Genomic DNA, 20,859 nt, shown 5'->3' on the forward strand with positions numbered 1-20,859 from the left:
AAAACAGTTGCTTCAGACGACAGCGGCGCTCATGCGTGTGCAGCACCAAGGATGCTCTTCCTTAATAAGTTTTATACATGTCCATAAATCTTTATGCAAGCAGAGGTGTGCAAACACGTACGGGGGTCGATGTGGTTTTGTGAACCCCCAAAAGCAGGGATCCACTGGTTTTTTTGGGGAAGGCAGCCCAAGATGGCAGCTCATGATTAATGGCTGTATCATCCCTGGCTCGGTGGCGGCGAGGCCCCGGGTCTAATCTGCCAAACATCCCCTTCGTCCGCGGCCGATCAGCAGATGCGAGCACATAGGCCCTGTCAGCTTGACATATCATCCCTACGACAACGTCAACGAGTATTAATGTTCAATTATCTGTCCTAGAAATAACCCTCGCCTCCGTGCATTGTGTAACTGGGCGCATGGCACGGCGGTAATCCGAACGACAAGGGCAGAGATGCCCGCACTCACCCGCTCACTGTGAGTTGGCTTCCCAACATCGCGGTGACATTGCCTTGCGGTAGCCTTCCCCCTCCTTCCTCCCCCTGGTTGTGGCTTGTTCTTTTTAAATTTTTTTTGTATGGAAGGCACGTTGCAAAGACCCCAAAGACCCTTCTCCTATTCTTTGCAGGTTCTGTGCTGCCCATCAGCACCGCCAAGGTACACTTAGAAAAGGCATGCTTTGACTTCATACCTATGCGGAACCGCGAGGACTCTTCTCGTTCACTTTCATGGAGAGCCAGAAGCTGTCCATCTTTATGTCAGAGGACAGCCACACATAAAGAGAGACAGCCTCTCTTTATGTCCCCTGCTTGTGAATATATATATATATAAAATTTACCATTATCAAATGCAAAAACGCAAATGTCAACAGTGCCTTTTTCCAGGACAGCATCAAGATCAATTCAACTCCCAACAGCAAGGCTGGAGCAATTTGGCCAAATGAAACATTACAGGTTTCTTTTGTTTAAGCAGTTTTGAAGACTGCCAAAGGAAAAAGAATTTGAAGAATAAACTGACGTTTATTCCTGGATTTATTTTTTTTTACTACTGCTCAAATATTAATATTATTGATCACACCAAATTCAAATAGAACTCTAGGAGTGAAAAAAACTTACCAAATACTTTTTCTTTCAAATCAGAATTAGGGTCAAATTGCCAGTTGTTTGAACAGTCTGTGACAGAGTTTGCATAACTTCTCTTTTTGTTGTTGTTACTATGGCACAGCTTCCTTGAACTAACATTCAAAGGTTATCGGCTCTAAGTTATGCTTGCTAAGTCTTCTTATACAACTCACAATCAGAGGGAGGGAGTGGGAGGAAGCAGTGTGATAACCAGTGCCAGCTTTGAGATAAAGCCCTCCACCTAATCTCTGTTTATTTAGACAACCATCTAACCGCAGCACCGGGTGTAAAAACAAACCAGGTGTATGGCTAAGGGAATTTCTCCTCCCTTACCATGATTGCATTATATTTTTTGGGTAAAGGAAAGAAGAGCCTCTTTCTTTTTTTTTTTTTTTTTTTTAAGATTACTTTGAAAATTTAAATAAGCCCAAAGTTTGAGGTTTTGCATGTTTGGATTCGCTTGGCTGGATGGGCTTTTTTTTTTTTTTTGCTTTGTTTTGTAGGAAGGGGAGGTAATGGTAACAAAGCACATTCTATTCCATGCTTTTTTATTGCTTGAGGTTTTGGAGACAAAGATTTACCATATCACATTTACAAAAAAGCCCTTTAAAAATTAGATTCCCACTTTGGATTATTTTGCACCAGAGGGGATTCAGGATGTTTGGAATAAATACAAATATCATGGGATCGAACTGGAGTTAACTGAGCAGTGGTTTAAATGTATTTCCCCATAGGAGCAGACAAGAGAGTTGGGCACCCAGCACACCTCCGCTGCATCAGTGCTGAAGCTGCTTTTCCAGGGCTGAAGTTGCTTTTCCAGCCCAGGTGCCAAAATAGAAAAGCTCTTGCAGGTCAGGCTATGATGAGAAGCAGTAAGGTGTCTGGCTGAAGGATAACTGAGCCTCCCTCCAGCTTCAGCAGCAATATTAAACAGTGGTGGGGAGCTTGCATGTTGGCTGATGGCTCCATTTCTCCTGCCATATGAGCCCAAAGTTGCCTCCAAGACATTCAGACTCAGTTTTCCTCCTTTTTACCCCTCTGATAATTCACCTCACTGTTTACTCAATCATTTTAGGTGGGGGAAGTGATGAATATTGCTGAGTGCCAGTTTTTTCGGTGCAAGATGAATAACCCCAAGGAGCAACTTACACTGAGTCCCAGGCTCCTGTCAGCCCTATAATTGATGATGTTTTCACTGTAAGGGGTGGGGACTGGGACACATTAAGGCTCAATAGGGGAAGTAAATGGAGTGAATTGACTCAGCAACTCTGCCTTTTACCACAGCTTCTAATAAGGATAAACTGATTACTGCCAAATGTACTTTAACATCACAGGGAGGGGAGGGAAAATAAATCGATCTGCTCAAAGGAAATAAATGCCATTCCAGAAGTTTTTTTAGAAGTGAACTTTTATATACAGAAGCATAGAAGCACATTTTGGCAGTATGCTGCTGCTTCTTTCCGGGTTGCCATTTGCCACTAAACCCAAAAACGAATTTGCAGCCTTAAAATGCATCCTAAAGACGAACGCAGCAAAAAGACCTCTACAAAGCCAACTTATCATTTTTGCAATCTCACTCTGAAACGACTTGGATAACAAAAAGGAGCACGGCCATGCTTACACTGTATTTCAAACACCGACTTTATGTCAGCATCTTTTTACAGCAACTGAGAGACCGGATGCTGCACTTCTGAGCCAGGCAGTAGGGAAGGCAAGCAGGGCAGCAGCCCAAGTTGCCAGGCGTGACTATGGAGATGACAAGCCCGGGATCCAGCAAAACCTGCCTTGACTGATGACTTCTGGGTTCCTGCTGACCTTTGATCCCTTCTGGTTTGGTCGGGAACAAAAGAGCCCGTTCACCAGGGCCCCTCACACGGTATATTTAACGAAAGCAGCCATTACCTATATGCTGATTAATGTGTTTGCCTTGCATGCAGCAGGAGGAGGACCACGGCCACCCCGTGCTGTTGTGCAGGTAAGGGCCAGCCTACCCAGCCTGTATGTCACACAAAATAAATCAGGGAAACCCACCACGAGGCACACGAAAATGACTAAAACAGGTAAAGACAATTTTTGTCGCTGACGCGAGAAGTTGCTGAGACCGGCGACAGCGCCGCAAGCTCTATCCCCGCAGACCCAAAAACCTGTGGAGAGTTTCTGTCATGAGAGATTTGATGCTGCTCTGGCACCGAGGGCCATCAGCAGCAGCTCAAACATGCTGTGGCAAAGATGCTGTGGGCTACAGCAACCATGCAGGATGCTGTCCAACCCTCAGCGGCCACTTTCATCGCCGCGTATTGTCACCATAGCAATGAAGCTGAACGCGGGCAAATGACAAGGGGTCTGTCATCACTCAGCCCTGGCCTGACAACCCTCAGCACCAGTGGCTCTCATCCAGCCTCAGTATACAAATAGGTCCTCAGCAGGCCCAAAAGTAATAATCTGCCCCTCCACAATGTCATCATTTCCACTGGCACACCCAGTAGCAGTGTGCAGCCCTTACAGCCCCTGGAGATGGTTCTGCTTTATTCCAGAGTGCTTTAGGGAAAAGGAAAAGTCAGAAAAGAGAGAGCCAGAAGGGAGACAGTGGTACGCAAACATCAAATATCAGAGATAATCAAGGAACAAAACAAACAAAAAAAAGAGAAAAAAAAAATCTATAGAACAAATGGAAGTAAAACATGAAAATGAATGTCTGAGAGGAAAACAACAACACTTCCTATGTAATGGCTTCAGCAAGGAATAGCAGTGGTACTGACAAAGTCTAAAGCTCTTTTCTAATATTAAATATGGCAGTTGTATATAAAATGCATCCGCTGCTCCCTTCACAGAAACAGGTGTTTGGGGTGAAGTCAGGATAACTGGCAAGGTATTGCCGGGCTGTCACTGACAGCAAGCACGGCCAACACACTGCTCTGCCTTCACGCCAACACCAAAATCAGGGTCCCAGCTATTTTCACGCTCTTCCTGCCAGAGATGCCACAAAGAGACAATTAACTTGGTCTACTTCCCTGCTGCCTGCGTGGAAGTACAGCAAGAAATGACAGAAATCGGAGATGGCAAACACTATCTCATCTAGAGCTCGTCTCTGCCTGCTTGGATTAATCATAACATCTCTATTTCAGGAGGATTTCTGTGTGGGGTCAGTTTTTACTCATCCTGCCCACGCAAACTCGAAAGACCTGTCTTGGTGGTTACCTTACTTAGCTCATCTTGACCACACACTTTGGATTTTAGTTTGTGTTTAGTCATACAGAATACCCCAATTTCACAGCGACCCTATTTACCACGCCAGCCCTCTCACCATTTCAAAAGCTGCCTTTTAATGATATTTAATTTAGGCTCGCTTACATGCTACATTTGCTAGTGAACACATTGGCTATGTGGCTCTTATTTAACACCATCACTGTCCCCCCCATAGTGTGCAACACGCTCACCAGTCTGCAGCAGCCCTGGAAAGACAATTCACTGTTCAAACATTTTTTTAAACCTGATCTACCGTTCCAGAGAAACAACTCCGCAACTAATCTTCCAGGACAAAATGTAATGCCGAAGAGCAACTAAACTGAAACGTATAAATTCCATATATACTTAAAAATATCATTGTCTGTAATTTAATATAACAATATTTCTAGGCCTATAACCTTGCACGCAGAGGCAATTTCCCAAGCATTAATACTTAAATGGGTCATATGCACCACATCTGTCATTCTGTCCTGAAGTCTATGAGGCACAACCAAGACTCTGCAAGCCTATTGATTTTTCTAGCATTTGCTTTAATTTACTTAACCATTGAGAAATCCATCAGTACATAAAGGGCAACTGTCCATTACTGCCTCATTTGCAGACATTCTTTCCCCTCTCTTTTTTTTCTTTTCTTTTTTTTTTTTTTTTTTGGTAAATATTTCCCTTTAAATCCCTGTGTGTTTACAATGTAAAAACGAATCCAGAAAGTGCTCACACCTGTTTCTGTTCAGTAACTGCTGCACTGAGGTATATGTAATGTGCTTAAAGATAGAATAAATATCTAGACATTATTACATCTGTGTGCAAAGGGTGGTAAATTAGATCCTAATTACATTAACAGGGATTCTGCCTCCCAGCTTAAATTTTACATGAGCACTCTGTAAAAATCCAAAAGCTCTGCTGTGGTTTCTTTATGAGCTGGTGATTACAGCTACTTCCTATGCGGTCACTAAATATTCTGTTTACAAATAAATGAAGAAGCTTTGAGCCAACTTGCCAGGGTAATAATCCGTGTTTTTTATTTTTTTTTCCCCAGCAAACCTTTACCACATAAGCATGGCAACAATCAGAAGCCCCGGCTTCATCTAATTACTCTATCACATAATTTCACAAATTGCCTTTTCACTGGGGAGCCAAGTGCAAAACACGCTCACAGTGGGATTTCAGGCAGCAGCTTTCATTTACTACTCATTTCTTGTTAAATTAAACACAAAAACACCAGTTGTGTGAAAGAAGTCAAAAAGAATGCTTGCAAATGAGCCAGACAAGTGTATCTTATATTTATACCATTTGCACAAAATAGCTCATTGGCAAGCTGGATTTTTAACGGCACCATTAGCATCTTTAACCCTTTTCAAGGTCTGGCATGAGGCTGGGAACTGGACCATTCTGACCAAACTCAACCCAGCAAAAAGACAGCAGATCAGCCTTATCCTTTTGTTCCTGACTGGCAAGAGAGTCAGCATGCTCTGACTCTGCCTCCACATAAACCCTCCAGCTTACCAGGGGTTAGAGGACAAAATAGATTCCACGAATTTCTGGGTATTCCACCCACCTAATGCAAGGGAGGGAACAGTCCTAGAAATAAATCGAGTGGGATTTGTAAGCATGATTCTTCTTTCATCCAGGACAGCCCTCCAAGGTGTGGGGTACCAGTAAGACTTGGGGGCAACAGGGACCTGGAGGACCAGACCCCTGCTAATTATCTGAGTGTTAACAAGGCAGGATTGCAAGCTGCCACCAAGGAACACACAAATTATTTTGAAAATAATTGCAACCAGTGTACCATCACTGGTGGAAGTGAACCAGGGGTTACACTGCGCTAAAATGACATTTTGTACATCAACAAGTACAAAACTAAAACACAACCATTAGTAATTAAAGCTGCTCCTCTTGTAGCACCAAAGACAGTAGGTCAGGTACCATTTTACATCAGAAACCAGCCTTGATGGCTGCAGATTTGCCAACACTATCTACACAAGGAGAAAAAAAAAACATTAGCAGCAGCTGTCTGTGTGCCTCGACATTGAAAATCCTATTCATACAGACAGGTGGAGTAATTTAAAAGCCAATGTGGTGCAATTTTGATGCAAGTAATGCCACTGTTTACTAAAATGCCACCATTACTGCTGTTTATGAAAACATTACTAAAATTGCATTTTATTCATAAGAATCCTAAGCTTTGGGTTATTACCAGTTTCAAAATTATCCCAACCCCAACTGCAGCTTATGGCTCTCCGGGGTTTACAACCTGCTGCACTGACAGACCCATGCTCAGGTTTCAGGAATGAAATCAAGGGTTTATCCTCTTTGCCATTCCCACACAAGCACAGTGCAGTTCCTGGATCAGCACAAAATCCACAGCAAATAAGCAGAGTTCTGCCAGCAGATCTATTAGCTAGCCAGATTGTCTAATATGGCATTTGCCTTTCCAAAAATATCATTAGGAACACCAAAAGCTCTGTCTGACACAAATAAGGGCAGTCTAGGAAGAAGAGTCTTCTTTCAAAGCTGACTTTAGAGCAATCAACAGAGCAAGGTGCCCAAGGCAAAGTCCCACCGTTTTGTTTCTGAGCTCCAAAACAGTTCTTGGAAAACATCTTTCTATCTTGAGCAGCCCCTTGGTTTTACTAATGTGACTCAAGTGACCTCTTTAGTGTCACTAACATGACTACCTTGCTTTTTGGATCACTGGGACAGAGGACCCATTGTGAGGGTAAGTTTTTTTTTGTGGTTAGGTTTGTTTTAAAAGTACTTCCAAATGTTTAATGCTGCACAGGTTGGATTATTAAGGGCCAACCAGTGGCCAAGAAAAGAATATTCATGCTGTATCTAGAATCCAAGAAGTATTTTCTGGGCAAAAGTTTCTGCTTCATAAAGCAAAAGATGAAGTGGTAAGGCTCCTAGACCTTGCCTCATTAAAATGATGGCCCACCACTGAAGTGAAACGAGCACTCCACTAAATACTCCGGGTCTAAATCAGGCAATGATGCAAAAGGCGAGGTAAATTAGATAACTACATATTAACTTAAACTCTTTTCTGCCTACTTACCTTCTCTCTACACATATATTTAGCAGCGCTGTGGCTTAGAGGGTGAGGAGCTGGAAGTACAATGATGACTCATCAATAAGATAAGATTGGTTGGACCTGGTGATCTTAAAGGTCTTTTCCAACCTTTACAATTCCGTGACTACATCTGTTCCATGAATAACGACTCTATGGATATTGAAAATTGGATTTTCAGAGGAGAATTTTGTGGTTACCCATGGAAAATTTTAACTTACACCACCAAAAGACAAAGCTTCCCTTCTAAAGAAATTTTTTTTCTGGGTAATTTTGATAGGAAGACAATAAACATAAGTACTTAATATTAGGCATTAGAGGCTCTTGAATATGTGCAACAAGAAAAAGCATGTAAGCTGTAATGGTGCAGATTCTGTGTAGCTGAAGGTAAATGTAAGAAAAGGGAAACAAAACCTTTTAAAAACAAGTAAAAAAGCCAAGTCACTTCTCATGCCAGTCCTGGAGCAACAAACAGGCTATAGTCACCACAATATCACTGCTTTGGTTTATCCAGACAAGAGTTAAGTTCATGCAAACAGATGTAGGATAGTGTATGCCAAAGCAAGGGAATGCATCTTACACAACTTGATGTACCACTTCCAAATGTGACCCTATTTGAAAGGCAGCTTATCTTACACCACAGATTAACACATCTCATCAGATATGCGCCCAACTGGTTTGGTGCCTCATATTTTGGCACTTTACCTGATCTGATTAAGTCATTTGCTAGCACACTGGCATGCTGTGAAACTGCTTCAAGAGTTAGATTTCCAACAAAAAATTAACACTGGCACTTACACACATAAGCATATCTGAGAATCAACATAGGCTCTTTTGTAGCAACTGTGTTAGAGGACAAGCTAAATAAACAACTAATAATGAACAACCAAGCCCATTAATGTATCCTCATTTCCTGCTCACCCACTGCTTGCCAAGATACTGCTGCTGCCTTTAATGCACTTCACATTGCAAACTATTCGCCAAAATATTTCCACAGATACTTCCAGATTTAAAATTTGGTAACCTAACTTTTTCCCCCAAACTCCGCCCCCCTCCCAAAGGTGATATTTGAATTTTGTACTTCTGCTTTGACTGCAGAAAGACAGTGCTTGACTGAAGGAGGCTAATTTCAAAAATGAAGGCTGCACACACAAAATATCACAGCTGCAAATATAAAAAGAAAGGAGAGGGTGGAGAAGAAAGCAAAGCATCTACTGCTGACTTAAAAATTCTTATTACTGCAAACATTTCTTGCTGGTAAACTCATTTCCGAGAATATTTATGCAAACAAAAGGAGTTCTAGTACAACCAGAGCAAGTGTAATTTAGCATCTGAATTAATGTTTATCATGTTTCAACTTTTCAGTATTCCCTTGCTTCTGCTCAGATGTGAAATTCTGCTAGTGTCTAAATACTAATGTGTTTCAGCAGCTTCAAAATAATTCAAATTCTTTAATGTGCTAGTGGCTTTCACATTGGCGCAATAGTGCCTCCAAGCTAGAAACTGTGGGAAATTGGGGAAAAAGGCAAGATAGTCCTTTGGGAATAGACACACACACACACACACACACACACTCACTCACTCTCTCTCTCTAAATCTTGTTGTCTCAGGTTATTGGCTACCTTCTGATTTCAACCAAAATACTTTCCTGGATGACCGCCATTCCCAAGACCTGTGATGAGATGTCACATACCCTGTAGTTTAGGACATGATGGGTGTCTTCAGTAGAAATGGAGCTAAATCACAGGTGTTAAAAAAAACAGATGCTGTAACTACACCACACTTCTGAATGTGAGAAGAGCCTAAGTAAATAATCTGTTTTCCTTGAACTAACTGACTAAAGCATCCTCTGTTTTTCCTTTCTGTTCTAAACCCAAAGGTTTGTAGGACAGCTCAGTGCTGACAACTTAAATAATCTACAAGGCAGTGCATGAGACATGCTCTTTCCAAGAAATCATGAAACTAGAACAACAGCAGCATTGCCAAGGGTATCACCCAAACCCCAACAGTTTTCTTTTAAAATGGCAACATTTCCCTCATGCTAGAAAATGGATCAATTCTTGGAAGTTGGACAGCAGGTCAAAGCCACAAATTAGAGGACAATTAAAGAAAATGCTGGGGGTTTTAACAGCCACTGTCCCCATAAACCCTGAAGGGTTAAGAAGCTACTTCAAACACAACTACCTAAATCCTCTTTGTCCTCCTTTCTGGAGCTCTCAACCCAATTGGGACAGAGCCCCAGAATAATTATCTTCTCCCACAAGAACATTTCCCATTTTCTGCCATTGGAGATGATTGTCACAGCACCTCCTCCAGCAGAAGGGAGCTGAGGACCCTCCTTGTGGGTTCCTTGCACCAAACTGCGTTAGATGCTTTTGTGGGATGCTCTGACAGGTTTTCCTGCTGCCAGGAGTAGGGAAAGCCCTGGCTCCCACCTTCCCAGTCAAGGGGATGAGGCAGTGCACGAGTGACTCAAGGCAAGCTAAAAAGCCTGGCTTTTCCCAGGAATTTGGGACAGCTGGCACTGAGAGGTCTTGCAGATGTGGAAGAAAGCATTTTACAGCTTTGTCCACAATAAAATCAAGTGAAAGGGGAGACTTGCGTATTTGGGATGAAGTGGGAGGACACCCCCAGCCATTCCCAGTCCAATATTTGGAAATCTGAGCCCTGTTATGCAGATGAGCTCCAGGAGCCCTCTGGCATTTTTCAGAGCAAGTACCAGTTGGTGCAGGATGGAGACTCACTCTAAGTTGCTTTTTTTTTTTTTTTTTTTTTTTTTTTTTGAAAGTGTGGGGGGAGGCAGAGGGGAAGGGGTTGCATTTTGTTTTAACGCTTCCAAATCTCTCAAGAGGAGAACAAAGCAAACTTGGTTTAGCCAAGTATTTTCCCCTTTCCATGTTTTCAGTACCTTAGTTTTGTAGCCATCTACCCTTTCACTGTGTTCTTTTCCAAAGCCAGGCAAGCATCCCACATGGGAGTAGGGCAAGCAGCCAAATTAACCCCATGCTTCTCCCAAAGCAAAATCTATAACTATGGAGGGATGAGAAAAGACACGAAATCCACTTGTTTTAACTTTAACGAGTTGTTAGCCAGTAAAATATTAATATAAAAACTTACAGAATTAAATGGTATCATTTTTCTATCACAATAGCATCCTTGAAGTGATGGGTACTGTTTTTCTCAGCTAGATTCAAAATATCTGCTTCCAATAAATTCTTTTACAAATAAAATCTTTACTAAAGAGATTGCATATCGCTTATTTTAAATTTTCCTGTTTCATATCATGGCATCAAGTAATCAATAGAGGTTAAAAATCCAGATACATAATAGAAAAAAAACCCTTTCACTTTAAAGTCAACATCTTTCAGCCATGTCTTTTACTTTCTGCTCAGTCTGCCCTTTCAGTAAGATTTAACCTCTTAAGGAAATTGTTTTAAAAGCAGTTAAAAATAATGATTAAATTATGGGATTTACATGAAGGAAATCCTCAGCCCATTCATTTTTTTTTTAAATCATGGCAATTTGTTTTTTAAAAGGTGTTTGAAGTCCTTGAATCTACCTCTTGGCACCATTAAAAGAGAGTAGTTTATAATCCCCTAATGTGCTTAAATAAAGCCTTCAATAGTTTAAATTGTTATTAAACATCTTTTGGGATTATAATTTTATGGCTTTTTTTTGCCTGATTAGATGATGAACATGAAGATCATCAAATACTCATCATATAACAAACCAATTACATTGTATAATCCCCAAAATGAGGTTTGAATCCCAACATTTTAAATTAAGCTGGATTTAAAGGATGCAGAATATTCACAGTGAGTGAAAAAAACACTTGAAATGACACCCCACAAACTCCCTTCTCCTAGTTTTGAACAAAAAGAAATATATACCAATTCCAAATACCAATTTTAACCAATAATACCATTGCTGGGAAAAAAGCATAGGATGGGCTGAAGCAGAAACTAACCCTGTTGCCACAATTAAATTTACACAGATTTAACTGTAAGCAAGATTATTATTTAATTCCCTTCCCCCAAGCTTTTCCCTTATTTCACAATCCCTGCCAAGGGATGTACACTACAGCGAGGAGACAGGCTTGAAAAATCTGGGGGGAGACATGAACCCTGAATGTTAAGTCATCAAAAAAGAACAAAAAAATATATTTTTGGAGTCTAAAAAGTCTGCAAAACATTGCTGGGCTGCAACACCCTGAAATTGTCCTTGGGGTGACTTTCTGAAGCAGAACTGGTTTGCCTCAGTCCCTCCTCCAGCCCCTGCCATGGCATTTGATGATCATCTGATGCCACTCCACAATTTTGACTCAACTTTAACAGTTCTTCACCAAATTATTATTCTTTTTTTATTATTATTACAGATAGTAACAAGCTTCCATCTTAAATTTACAGCAAAATCCTAAAAACAGATTTCATAAACCTCCAAATCTGCCAGATGGTGTCATAAGCTACCAAAAAAAAATTCTACAAGCTCCACAACTACATTTTACCCAACTGACAGCCCCACCTGAGCAGATCTTCCAACCCAGATGTTTAATCAAAATTAAATCAGAACAGCAAACAGTTAAAAAAAATATCCTGCAAAAGTCCTAAGTGTGAGTTTGGTCAGCACTTTTGCAATTGTTTTAGCTGATTGTTTTTGTTGTTATTATTCCAAGAGGGGTGAAAAAAAAAAAAAAAAAAAAAGCAATTTAGAAGAATTTATCCCTTGATAAATTTGGATAATTTTTCCCCTGCCTGCATCTGCAGAGGACAAAGCTTGCCTAGCCTTTGGGCATACGTCAACTCAGTTCTGCACATCAGTCAAAATACTGTGTGGGGCTGGAGCCTGGCACAGAGTGGGAACTCCTGCCCAAACACTTCAGCATCCGGAGAAAAAAAAAAAAAGAAAAAGAATTTCCTCCTAAGCCTGAAACAAGAACTAGGGGACAAACCTTCGGAAATGAAGTCAGCCCACAGAGGAAGACTTAAAGCTCTTGGAGATGGAATAACTGCAGAGAAGGAATTAACCCAACCTATCCACTTTTGAAAAACTGTATTTGTCTAATATTTATTTTAGGTCTTCCCAGCTGATAATCATTAGTACGACAGACACATCAATTACTGTCTATTTTATGTAGCTCCATACCACTGATGTGTATTAATATTATGATTGTGAAAAAAAAAATTCCTTTTGAAAAGGAGGACTCCCAACTATCACCCCAATTAGGAAGCATCAGTGGCCAAGGAGATGCTGGATTTTGCACTTGACTGCTGCTCGTTTCTTCTCTGCCATTTTTCAGATGGCAAAGTGAAGGCAGGCAAAGTGCTGGGGGCAAAAGGGAGGTACCAGAACAGAACCACCTCTCTCTGTCTTTCCTCACCTCCCCCTTGTGCTCACCCCACAAAAGATCAAATCCACTGATAAATAAATGGGTAAATAAACAAACAAACTGTGTAGGATCTCCTCAGGATGATCTTCCTCCTGCAGCAAGGACATCAGGTGGGGACACCACTAATACCACTGTGGAGTGTTCTAAGAGCAGCCATGAAACCCAGATGCCCTCAAAAATGAACAGGAGTTTTAATTCCTTCCATCTCTCCCCCCCTTACTCCTCAGCTCTGATTGTAGCCATTATTTGGGTTTGTTTGGGTTTATTTTGCAGCCAGGGCAGCACCCCAAGCTGCCTGTAAACATGCTCTGTTGCTCTAGCACTTGAAGAGCCTACAATGTTCTCCAGACATGTTTTAATCTGAGGAAACTGTCCAAGATCCTACCTAGAGTCTGTTTCAAGGTCCTGCCTGGAAAAGGCTGGATTGGATAAACCAATTCCATTTTACTGAATTGATCAGGTAAGTCTGGATCTACCCTGCTGCCAGGAGAGGAGAAAGCTGTCCTGCAAAAAACCTGCATGCTTCAGGTTTTCAAACCTTCATGGTTTCAGCCATGGCTGGGCTGGCTCTGCACAGGGGATGGTGGGTTTTCAAAGCAGGCTTTAGCTCAGTGTTACTCGGTAGAAAATGCAGCATTGCACTGGGGGGAATGTTTCTTTCTGTATCTGAGTCTTCCAGAAGCAGAGACCACCTTACAAGCAAATGTCCAGATGTTGTCTCTCAGGGACTGCTGGGAGCCCTGCAGCAAGCTCAGCAGGCACTCTCCTCTTTTGAACACTATTACCACACAGGAGAAGAGTTAAAAAAGCCACTAAAACCTTGCACCTACCCCAGGTGAGACAGTGAAAGGGTCTGTTCAGTCTGTTCTCTGGTCCTGACACTAAGCAGGGCATTAGCTACAGGGTCAGGTCAAGCTCATGCAGTCAAATGCTTGACACAGGGGGGCTCCCACCACAAAGATTTTTAGAGACACCCTGTAGCCTTCTGCCATATTCCCAGGAAGGCATTTGGAGGGGATGTACCCAGTCCAGGCTAGGAGTTTGCCAGGATTGACCTTTTGTGTTCCTGTGCTCAGATATGGGCAATGCTTTATTTACTAGCACAAACACAGCAACGGGCCACTTCCAGGGAAAAAATATTTACACTACTTAATCTGCAATTCCTCACTGGAAACTACAGGAACTACAGGAACAACAAGCAGTTGTTCAACGTCCCCTGGTGTGCCTTGTCCTGACTGCAGAGCTTCCAGGGCCATCTCCTGATTCTTTGAACTTAAACCAGATACATCAGGCTGGTGTGAGCACCCATGGGCTGTTCTGGGGGTGGATGTCCTTAACCTCACATCTACCTGCAGGGAGATGCCAGGTGTAAATTCATCTTGGCTGAGAGGACCTACAAAGAGGGAGCCATCAGCACCAAAGGGGCCTCAGCCTTTGGAAGTGGTGGCACTGAACACACCAGACAGGAATAAGGACCTAGCAAAGCTGGGGCACAGTCTGCCAGAGAGAGAGATTAACCTGGAGATATCTGAGGCCCTCTCTGGCCTCCAACATGAAGGTTCATTCATAGCAGCCCAGGACCTCACAGGACAAGATTCCCTGCCTGATCCCCGTGCTGACAAGAGCCATGGCAGGTATCTGGTTTCTTGGCTCAGCAGGGGATGCAGGGGTGATGTGCATGAGTGCTTCCTCCCCTTTACGAGGGCACCCTTGGCAGAGCTCCCAGCAGGGCTGGGCAAGCTGGCCAGCTTCTACTTTCATCCTGACCCTAGCTACAGGCAGGGGAAAGAGTCAGCTACTGGGGTTAGAGGAGCCTGTCCTCACTACCACTTGCAGACACCCTTGCCTGACCCTTATCCTCCTGGCACAATCCCTGAGGCAAAATCCTGGGGCTTAAAGCTCCAGATCCCAACAGTGGATAAAAACACAGTGACAGGTCACCACAATTTGATGAAGAAGGAGAATGGCATTAGAAACACTTCTCTAAATGCTAATGTTGGAAGCTGTGGTACATATTGCAAAGCCTTGAAAGCAGCTCCAGCCTCCAGCTTAACCCCACACACCTGTCCACAGCTTTGATTTCTAATCCCAGGAATTAAAAAAAAAAAACCCATACAGGTAGCTGTGGTAACAGAAATAACTACACATACCCCCACCACTTCCTAACATTAAATACAGGGGTAACTTACACTCTGGGAATGAGAACGTCTCAAAGAAAAAAATTATACTTTGCTATTAAACCAGATACATTCAGACCTTTCATCATGAAGCTTCTGATGATCTCTGACAAACATCTGAATGAGGTCTTTGTTTGCTTTTGGCTTTGTTTTTTTTAATCTCCCCAATTGTTTTCTGCAGTTCTCTGGAGCACAGAACCAAATGCTGCTCTATGCTCCAAAGCAGCGATTCCCACTGCAAAGCAGGACAGGTCTGCAAGGTTATATTCATACAAGCTTTAAAGTAAAAATCACATTTGTCAGTGATGTCCTGTTAACAACTGTGTCTCAAACAAACAAACAAATCTAAAAACAACACACACACACACACAAAAAAAAACCACCCCATACCATAAAAACATACACTCTATGCTCTTCCCCTGGCATCTAGCAAACGAGGCAACAACAACAACTCTGCTTGGAAAAGTCCCTCTACTGCCTGGCAGCAACATCATACTTTTTTTTTTTTTTTTTTTTTTTGCTTTCTATGACTACTACAACTATGACATTATCCATGTTTTATTTTGCATATGTGATCTAGAGTTCACTTACTGTTAGATGCTGGAACAGCCATGCCCTCATGATATTTGTGGCTACTTTGGGAAAGATGCCACGCTTTTTATGTCGCTTTTTGTCCTTATCTGGATCATCATCATCACCTGTGCTGGGGGAAGCTACACTGTTGTCCAAGCCGTCACCTGTAAATATAGTGAATCAAATTTTGACTTATGCTACCTTTATATACTTCAGCCGAAGCCTGGCTTTGGGTATAAACTGCATGAATATTTAAATGAGGTATAAATTCTTTAACACCGTAATTCACCAGGGGTTGAGGGGATGGGGGAAGGGGGGGAGAGACATGGAGGAGAGGGAGGGGCTCAGAGATGTGTTGGGCCCCATTCCGGTTTTATCTTGAAGGACAGTGTGGCCATCTCTGCCATTGTAACCCAGAATAAAAAGTGCTTACAAATTATATTTAAAAAAAAAAAAAAAATTGCAAGCATCCCAACTTGCAAAAGTAGAAATGCTGGCTCTTCTTCACACTAGGTCACTTCCCAAAGGTTCATCCCAATCAGCTACTTTGGCTGAGCTGACAATTAGGAAAGCATCAGTGGTGTTCTGGGATGGGGACCATGACGTGTGTGAAGCTGGGTGTGAAAACTGGGGTGAATGCAGTTCTCTTGCAACATCATATTCTCTAGGCAAATTCAGAAAAAAACCCAGATGATTGACCCCACTCTGGGCTGTGAAAAGTGGGGGGAATGCAGCTCTCTTGCAACATCATATTCTCTAGGCAAATTCAGAAAAAAAACCCCAGATGATTAACATTGCTCATGTTAAGCCTTTTACAGATGTTTGACTTCCCCTGATGCTTTGATGGGAGGTGGGCAGCTAACTGGCTCCCCTCTTCCCAGCCCCAGCCAAAAAGAAATTCAGATAAGTAGGCACCAGTTTGACATACACCATTAGGAATTAACACCCTGCTTTGTGCCAGCGTGCCGTGTTTGTAATAGGTGTCTGCTTCTGTGAGACAACCACTGATCCAGAATGAATTTCCTCAACGCAGAGAAGGTCTCAGACAGTTCTCATCACATTAACAACACTTCCCTGGGAGGATGCCACTGTGCAGCAGCCAGCATGGGTCTGGGCTGATGGGTTAGAGGCCAAGGCAAAACAAAAGTTGCAGTGCCTAGTAGTTTGCATGCAACTTTTGTTGCAAACACTGAAAACAGTTTATAAACAAGCCCACAGAGCAAGTAAGTCTTTGAGTGGAATGCCTGTGGACTGAAGAACATACCCTGGCTTCCAAAGACATTGTATTTGTAGCAACATGGAGTTGTGATGTTATTAGGCAAGTGTTTTTTACACACCCCCCCCCCCCCCTCCGGGCAAGAGAGATGAAGAAAGTAATCTCAAATCAGCTGAACACAAACTATCTCCGTTAAGGACAAAAATAAAACTTTTTTTTTTTTTAAAAAAAGGGATGCAGACTGTCATAATTATGTTTTGTTAAATAGCTTTCAGCACAAAAAAAAAAAAAAAAAAAAAAAAAAAAAAAAAAAAAAAAAAAGCTATTATTAGTGTAATATTCTTAGTATGCTACTGACCATGGCAAATTTATAATTGTCCTTATGACTTTGCCTGTGTCTTTAATGAAACTGTAACCTTGGGTAGTTACAGACAAACACAAGATTTTTATGAAGAAATTAGATATCCAATGAATTCTTTGAAAGCCCAGTATCTAAAAAAGGGCTTTTATACAGAGAAGCAATTCACCATATAAAATAATAATTCATAAAAGAAACATGAGCAAAGGAAACAACTCAACAGCATTTAAAATTCCACGGGCTAATCTACTTTCTGTCTGCGAGAGGCAAACAAGGAAAAGAAAAGTATTACGCATTCATTGATTAAAAATGAAAAGCTTCTAACCTAATGACACTGCCTTTCACCACCTCCCTGCCATCGTCCACCCACCCTCTCCCCCCAACCCATTTTTTTAAAAAATATACTCATTTCAAACCCCCTTCAGATTAATTTAGCAGGCATTGCCTTATGCCTGACGGGAGGAGGACTCATTGATAATTTATGGAAATATCTACTATAATCCAAGGGAGATGACTTTTTTTCCAGCTTTGTGCATCAATAGATAATCAAGGCCTTCAAGCAGCCTTAGCTTCCCATTACCTCGGGCAAGAGAATTCCTGAAAGCATGCCTCCAGGGCACCTGAATTATATCCTCCATTAGGGGAGGAAAAGCTTTCTGCATTCCACCTATAACACTCCCCAGAACCTTTCCTGTTTATTTCTGCTGTATGAAAGCAGAAGCATTAGGAACAGGATTTTTTAAGTGAAGACTTATGTAGATACAATGGAGAAACCTTTCAAGCGCGAGCCAGATCACCTCCTTCAATCCCGGGCAGTGACCTATCCCAAATAAAAGGTTTCTGTTACATCATTAGCTCAAGCCAAAAACAGCCTTGGCTTAATGCACAGTTTGTTCTTCCTACTGTTTTTAGGCAAATACTGCTACTTTACTCCCATCTGGGAGGGAAATTACACTGCTGGGCTGTAATCTAAGACAAGATTTTCATTGGAAGCAAATGCTTTCAATCCAGTGTAAATACTGGTGTATGTTCAGAAAAGCCTAAAACAATAAACCCTGGCCTCGGCCGACACAAGTTAGAGAAAGTGAAAAGCAGGGAGAGGATAAGAAAGCGCCCGGCTATCCTCGGAGCAAATGCTTCAGCAGACTCCTGTAAATTGTTTAACCTCTTCCACTTTTTTTTTAAATGGAAAATTGATCCCGTAAAGACTGAAACCACAGAGAGAAGTCTAAATGGTCAATTGTGGATTTTAGTATTTCCATCTACTTTGCAACTTGATACGCTCACCTCTGTGAGGTCTCCAGAGATTCTCCCCCCTCCTTTTCTTTTTTTCCCTCCCCTGCTCTTTTCCTCCTTTTAAAGATCTCCAAACAAACTTGAAGCACTGCTGACCAGCCACACGGTAGCAGCTACGAACTGTGTTTGCAAAATGTCGGTGGCAAACTCTGCTCCTGGAGTTGACTTCTCCCGCCGCCAAATGAAGGCGAACTGAAAAGGTGGAAATAATCATAGAAATGATGCTAGTCCATAAACAAGCTTACAGCCTCATTAGTATAGCGGGAGGCTCCGCTGGGTGATTTATGCTTGTTTTGCTGATGCCATGAGGAAATGCCATAGGGCAACTTTAGCCAGCTGCTAATGGTTTCTGACAGCTTCTTAGCAACTAGTGCAAGCAACGCCGTGGCGTTTGCTAGTGACAGAAACCGAAAATGTCATATTATCTGCCCATGTGTCACCAAGTCCGTGTGGCAATTAACTAGTAGGCCAGTGACTGAGGGGCCACGGGCTCTCCAGAATGGCCCATGGCTATTCTGGGGTCAGAGCGGGCGCACCGTTCCGCCTTGGCGCCGCACACATGCCCGGGCGTGTGCATGATCCCCATCGCGCTGCCGCCCGTCACTGCGGCCCGCCTGGGCCCTTTGTCCGTGGAGAAACTCCGTCTCACTTTCTCTTTAGGCACGGCGTGACATTATCAGAGGAGCGGCGAGTAATCTGTCTTGATATGATGGTTGGAAATGGCACTTTAATTGGCAATACCTGATTCCCTGGTTTTGAGTGCTGGATGCGAAGGTGCTAGCTGTTTTTCTGCTCGCTCGCAAATTAGTCTAAAAGGATTTAAGATCACTGAAGCAGACTCGTTGCCTGTCAAATTGCTGGGAGCGCAGCAACTCTGCGCAGCAACTAGATGCTATTTAAAAAAAAAAAAAAAAAAAAAAAAAAAAAAAAAAAAAAAAAAAACCACAAATGTGGAGCCTGTAAGGAGCAGAAGGAGAGCCCGGAGTCCGCACTCCCGTTCCCTGGCGAGCAGAACCAGGCGCTATATGTCAAACTGTCAAACCTTTCAGCGTGGCCGTTTGCCCTTTCAAATAATATTTGAGAATTGTTTTTACACAATTTTTTATAGGCCATGGTCTAGTGAAAGAGGCCAACCAACAAAGAAAGGAATTTGTACTCCAATTCGTCCGTGGACAATTTCTTGCCAGACCTGGGCCGGTCCCCGTGGAGCGAGGCAGGTGACCTGTGGCAGCTCCCTGGCTGCTGGGGAGCTCCGATTTCAAACGCCCTCAATTCCAGCATCCCCAGAGTTGCCTATTTAAGCACACCCAGGCATTTAGGCCGTGCTATCTTGGTCCTTTCAAGAAAGGATAAAGCAGCATTTATCGTATTCAGCCCTGCTGAATGGCTCAGACTGGCCATGCCAGCAGGGGCTCCTCTCACTGCCTTTCCCCTCTCTCCTATCATCGCCCCTTACGACTTCCCTTCGCCTCCCACTCCCTCAAAAATCAGAGGCAGGAGCAGCAAAGGGCAAGCGACTTTACAGCAGCCCCTCGAGTGGGTAATGCTCTCTTTGTCCCCAGTGAAATGTCATAAACCTTTGTTGACAAAATAGGTGCTTCTGGAGAGCGACTTGGCACAGGCACTCGCCTTCAGCAGCCATGGTGGTGGCAGGAGTTTACTGGGGATTCAAAGCCTCCCTCACTGCCACACCAAACCCAAATTAAATGTCATCACTCTGCGACACTGGAAAGTCTGGCAGCATGGCTCAATTGGGCAACTTTTCAGGCACTCCAGCTCCCAAGTTTACTCTCAAACCTCAACCATCAAGGCTGTCCAGATATGACATAAATATTCCCAATCCCAAGTCATGGAAGTTTCTGAAAGGTTGGGAAATTCAGATGTCCCAAAAAACTCCAGCCTTTTGCTTCACTACAAAATCCATGCCTCTGCACGGAGCTCCTTAGAAGAACGTCCTCAAATGATTTTAACTGTCAGTATCAAAGTCCCAAATACAGCTTTACTAAAAGTACCTTCACCAGATGCGACAGGTTATTTCCCACTCCACACAGCCCTGTCCTGCTATCAAGTCTGCATTTGGAATACAAGTATTTTCTGTATCAAAGAAAACCGGGCTATTCTGCTGCTTCCCATTCCTCTGACAGGAGATCTGAGAGAGTTTTTGGGATTTACTGTTCAATTTTCTGGTAAGGGGGTAAGAGCAGGGCACAGGCTTTTCTGAGGTACACCAAACAATATGATGAACACTTGCAGCTTATACCGTCCAGTTCTAGATAGGCACCTAAATACACTGTTTTAAGGAGTTCACAGGAGAAAATGTGAAAGATGTGCACCTAGAAGCCCTAGGAAAGGCCTGGAGCAACTTTTAAGTGGACAGACTAAAAGCTCCTTATGTTCAGCTTATTTGTATGTGTCCAAATGCCTC

At 42.7% G+C, this 20,859-nt stretch overlaps 1 protein-coding gene across 4 annotated transcripts in view; it reads right to left on the reverse strand.

Annotated features, from left to right (window-relative positions):
- Nucleotides 1-20,859, reverse strand: part of MEIS1 (Meis homeobox 1) — a 108,821-nt gene that overhangs the window by 36,278 nt on the left and 51,684 nt on the right. For all 4 annotated transcript variants that reach the window (XM_083856944.1, XM_083856947.1, XM_083856945.1 and 1 more), the window contains exon 8: nt 15,583-15,728. In XM_083856944.1, coding sequence (XP_083713070.1) covers nt 15,583-15,728 — 146 coding nt within the window. The remainder of the gene's footprint in view (nt 1-15,582; nt 15,729-20,859) is intronic.

Source organism: Zosterops lateralis (assembly GCF_965231275.1).
Source record: "Zosterops lateralis genome assembly, chromosome: 3".
In the NCBI taxonomy this organism is placed as follows: domain Eukaryota; kingdom Metazoa; phylum Chordata; class Aves; order Passeriformes; family Zosteropidae; genus Zosterops; species Zosterops lateralis.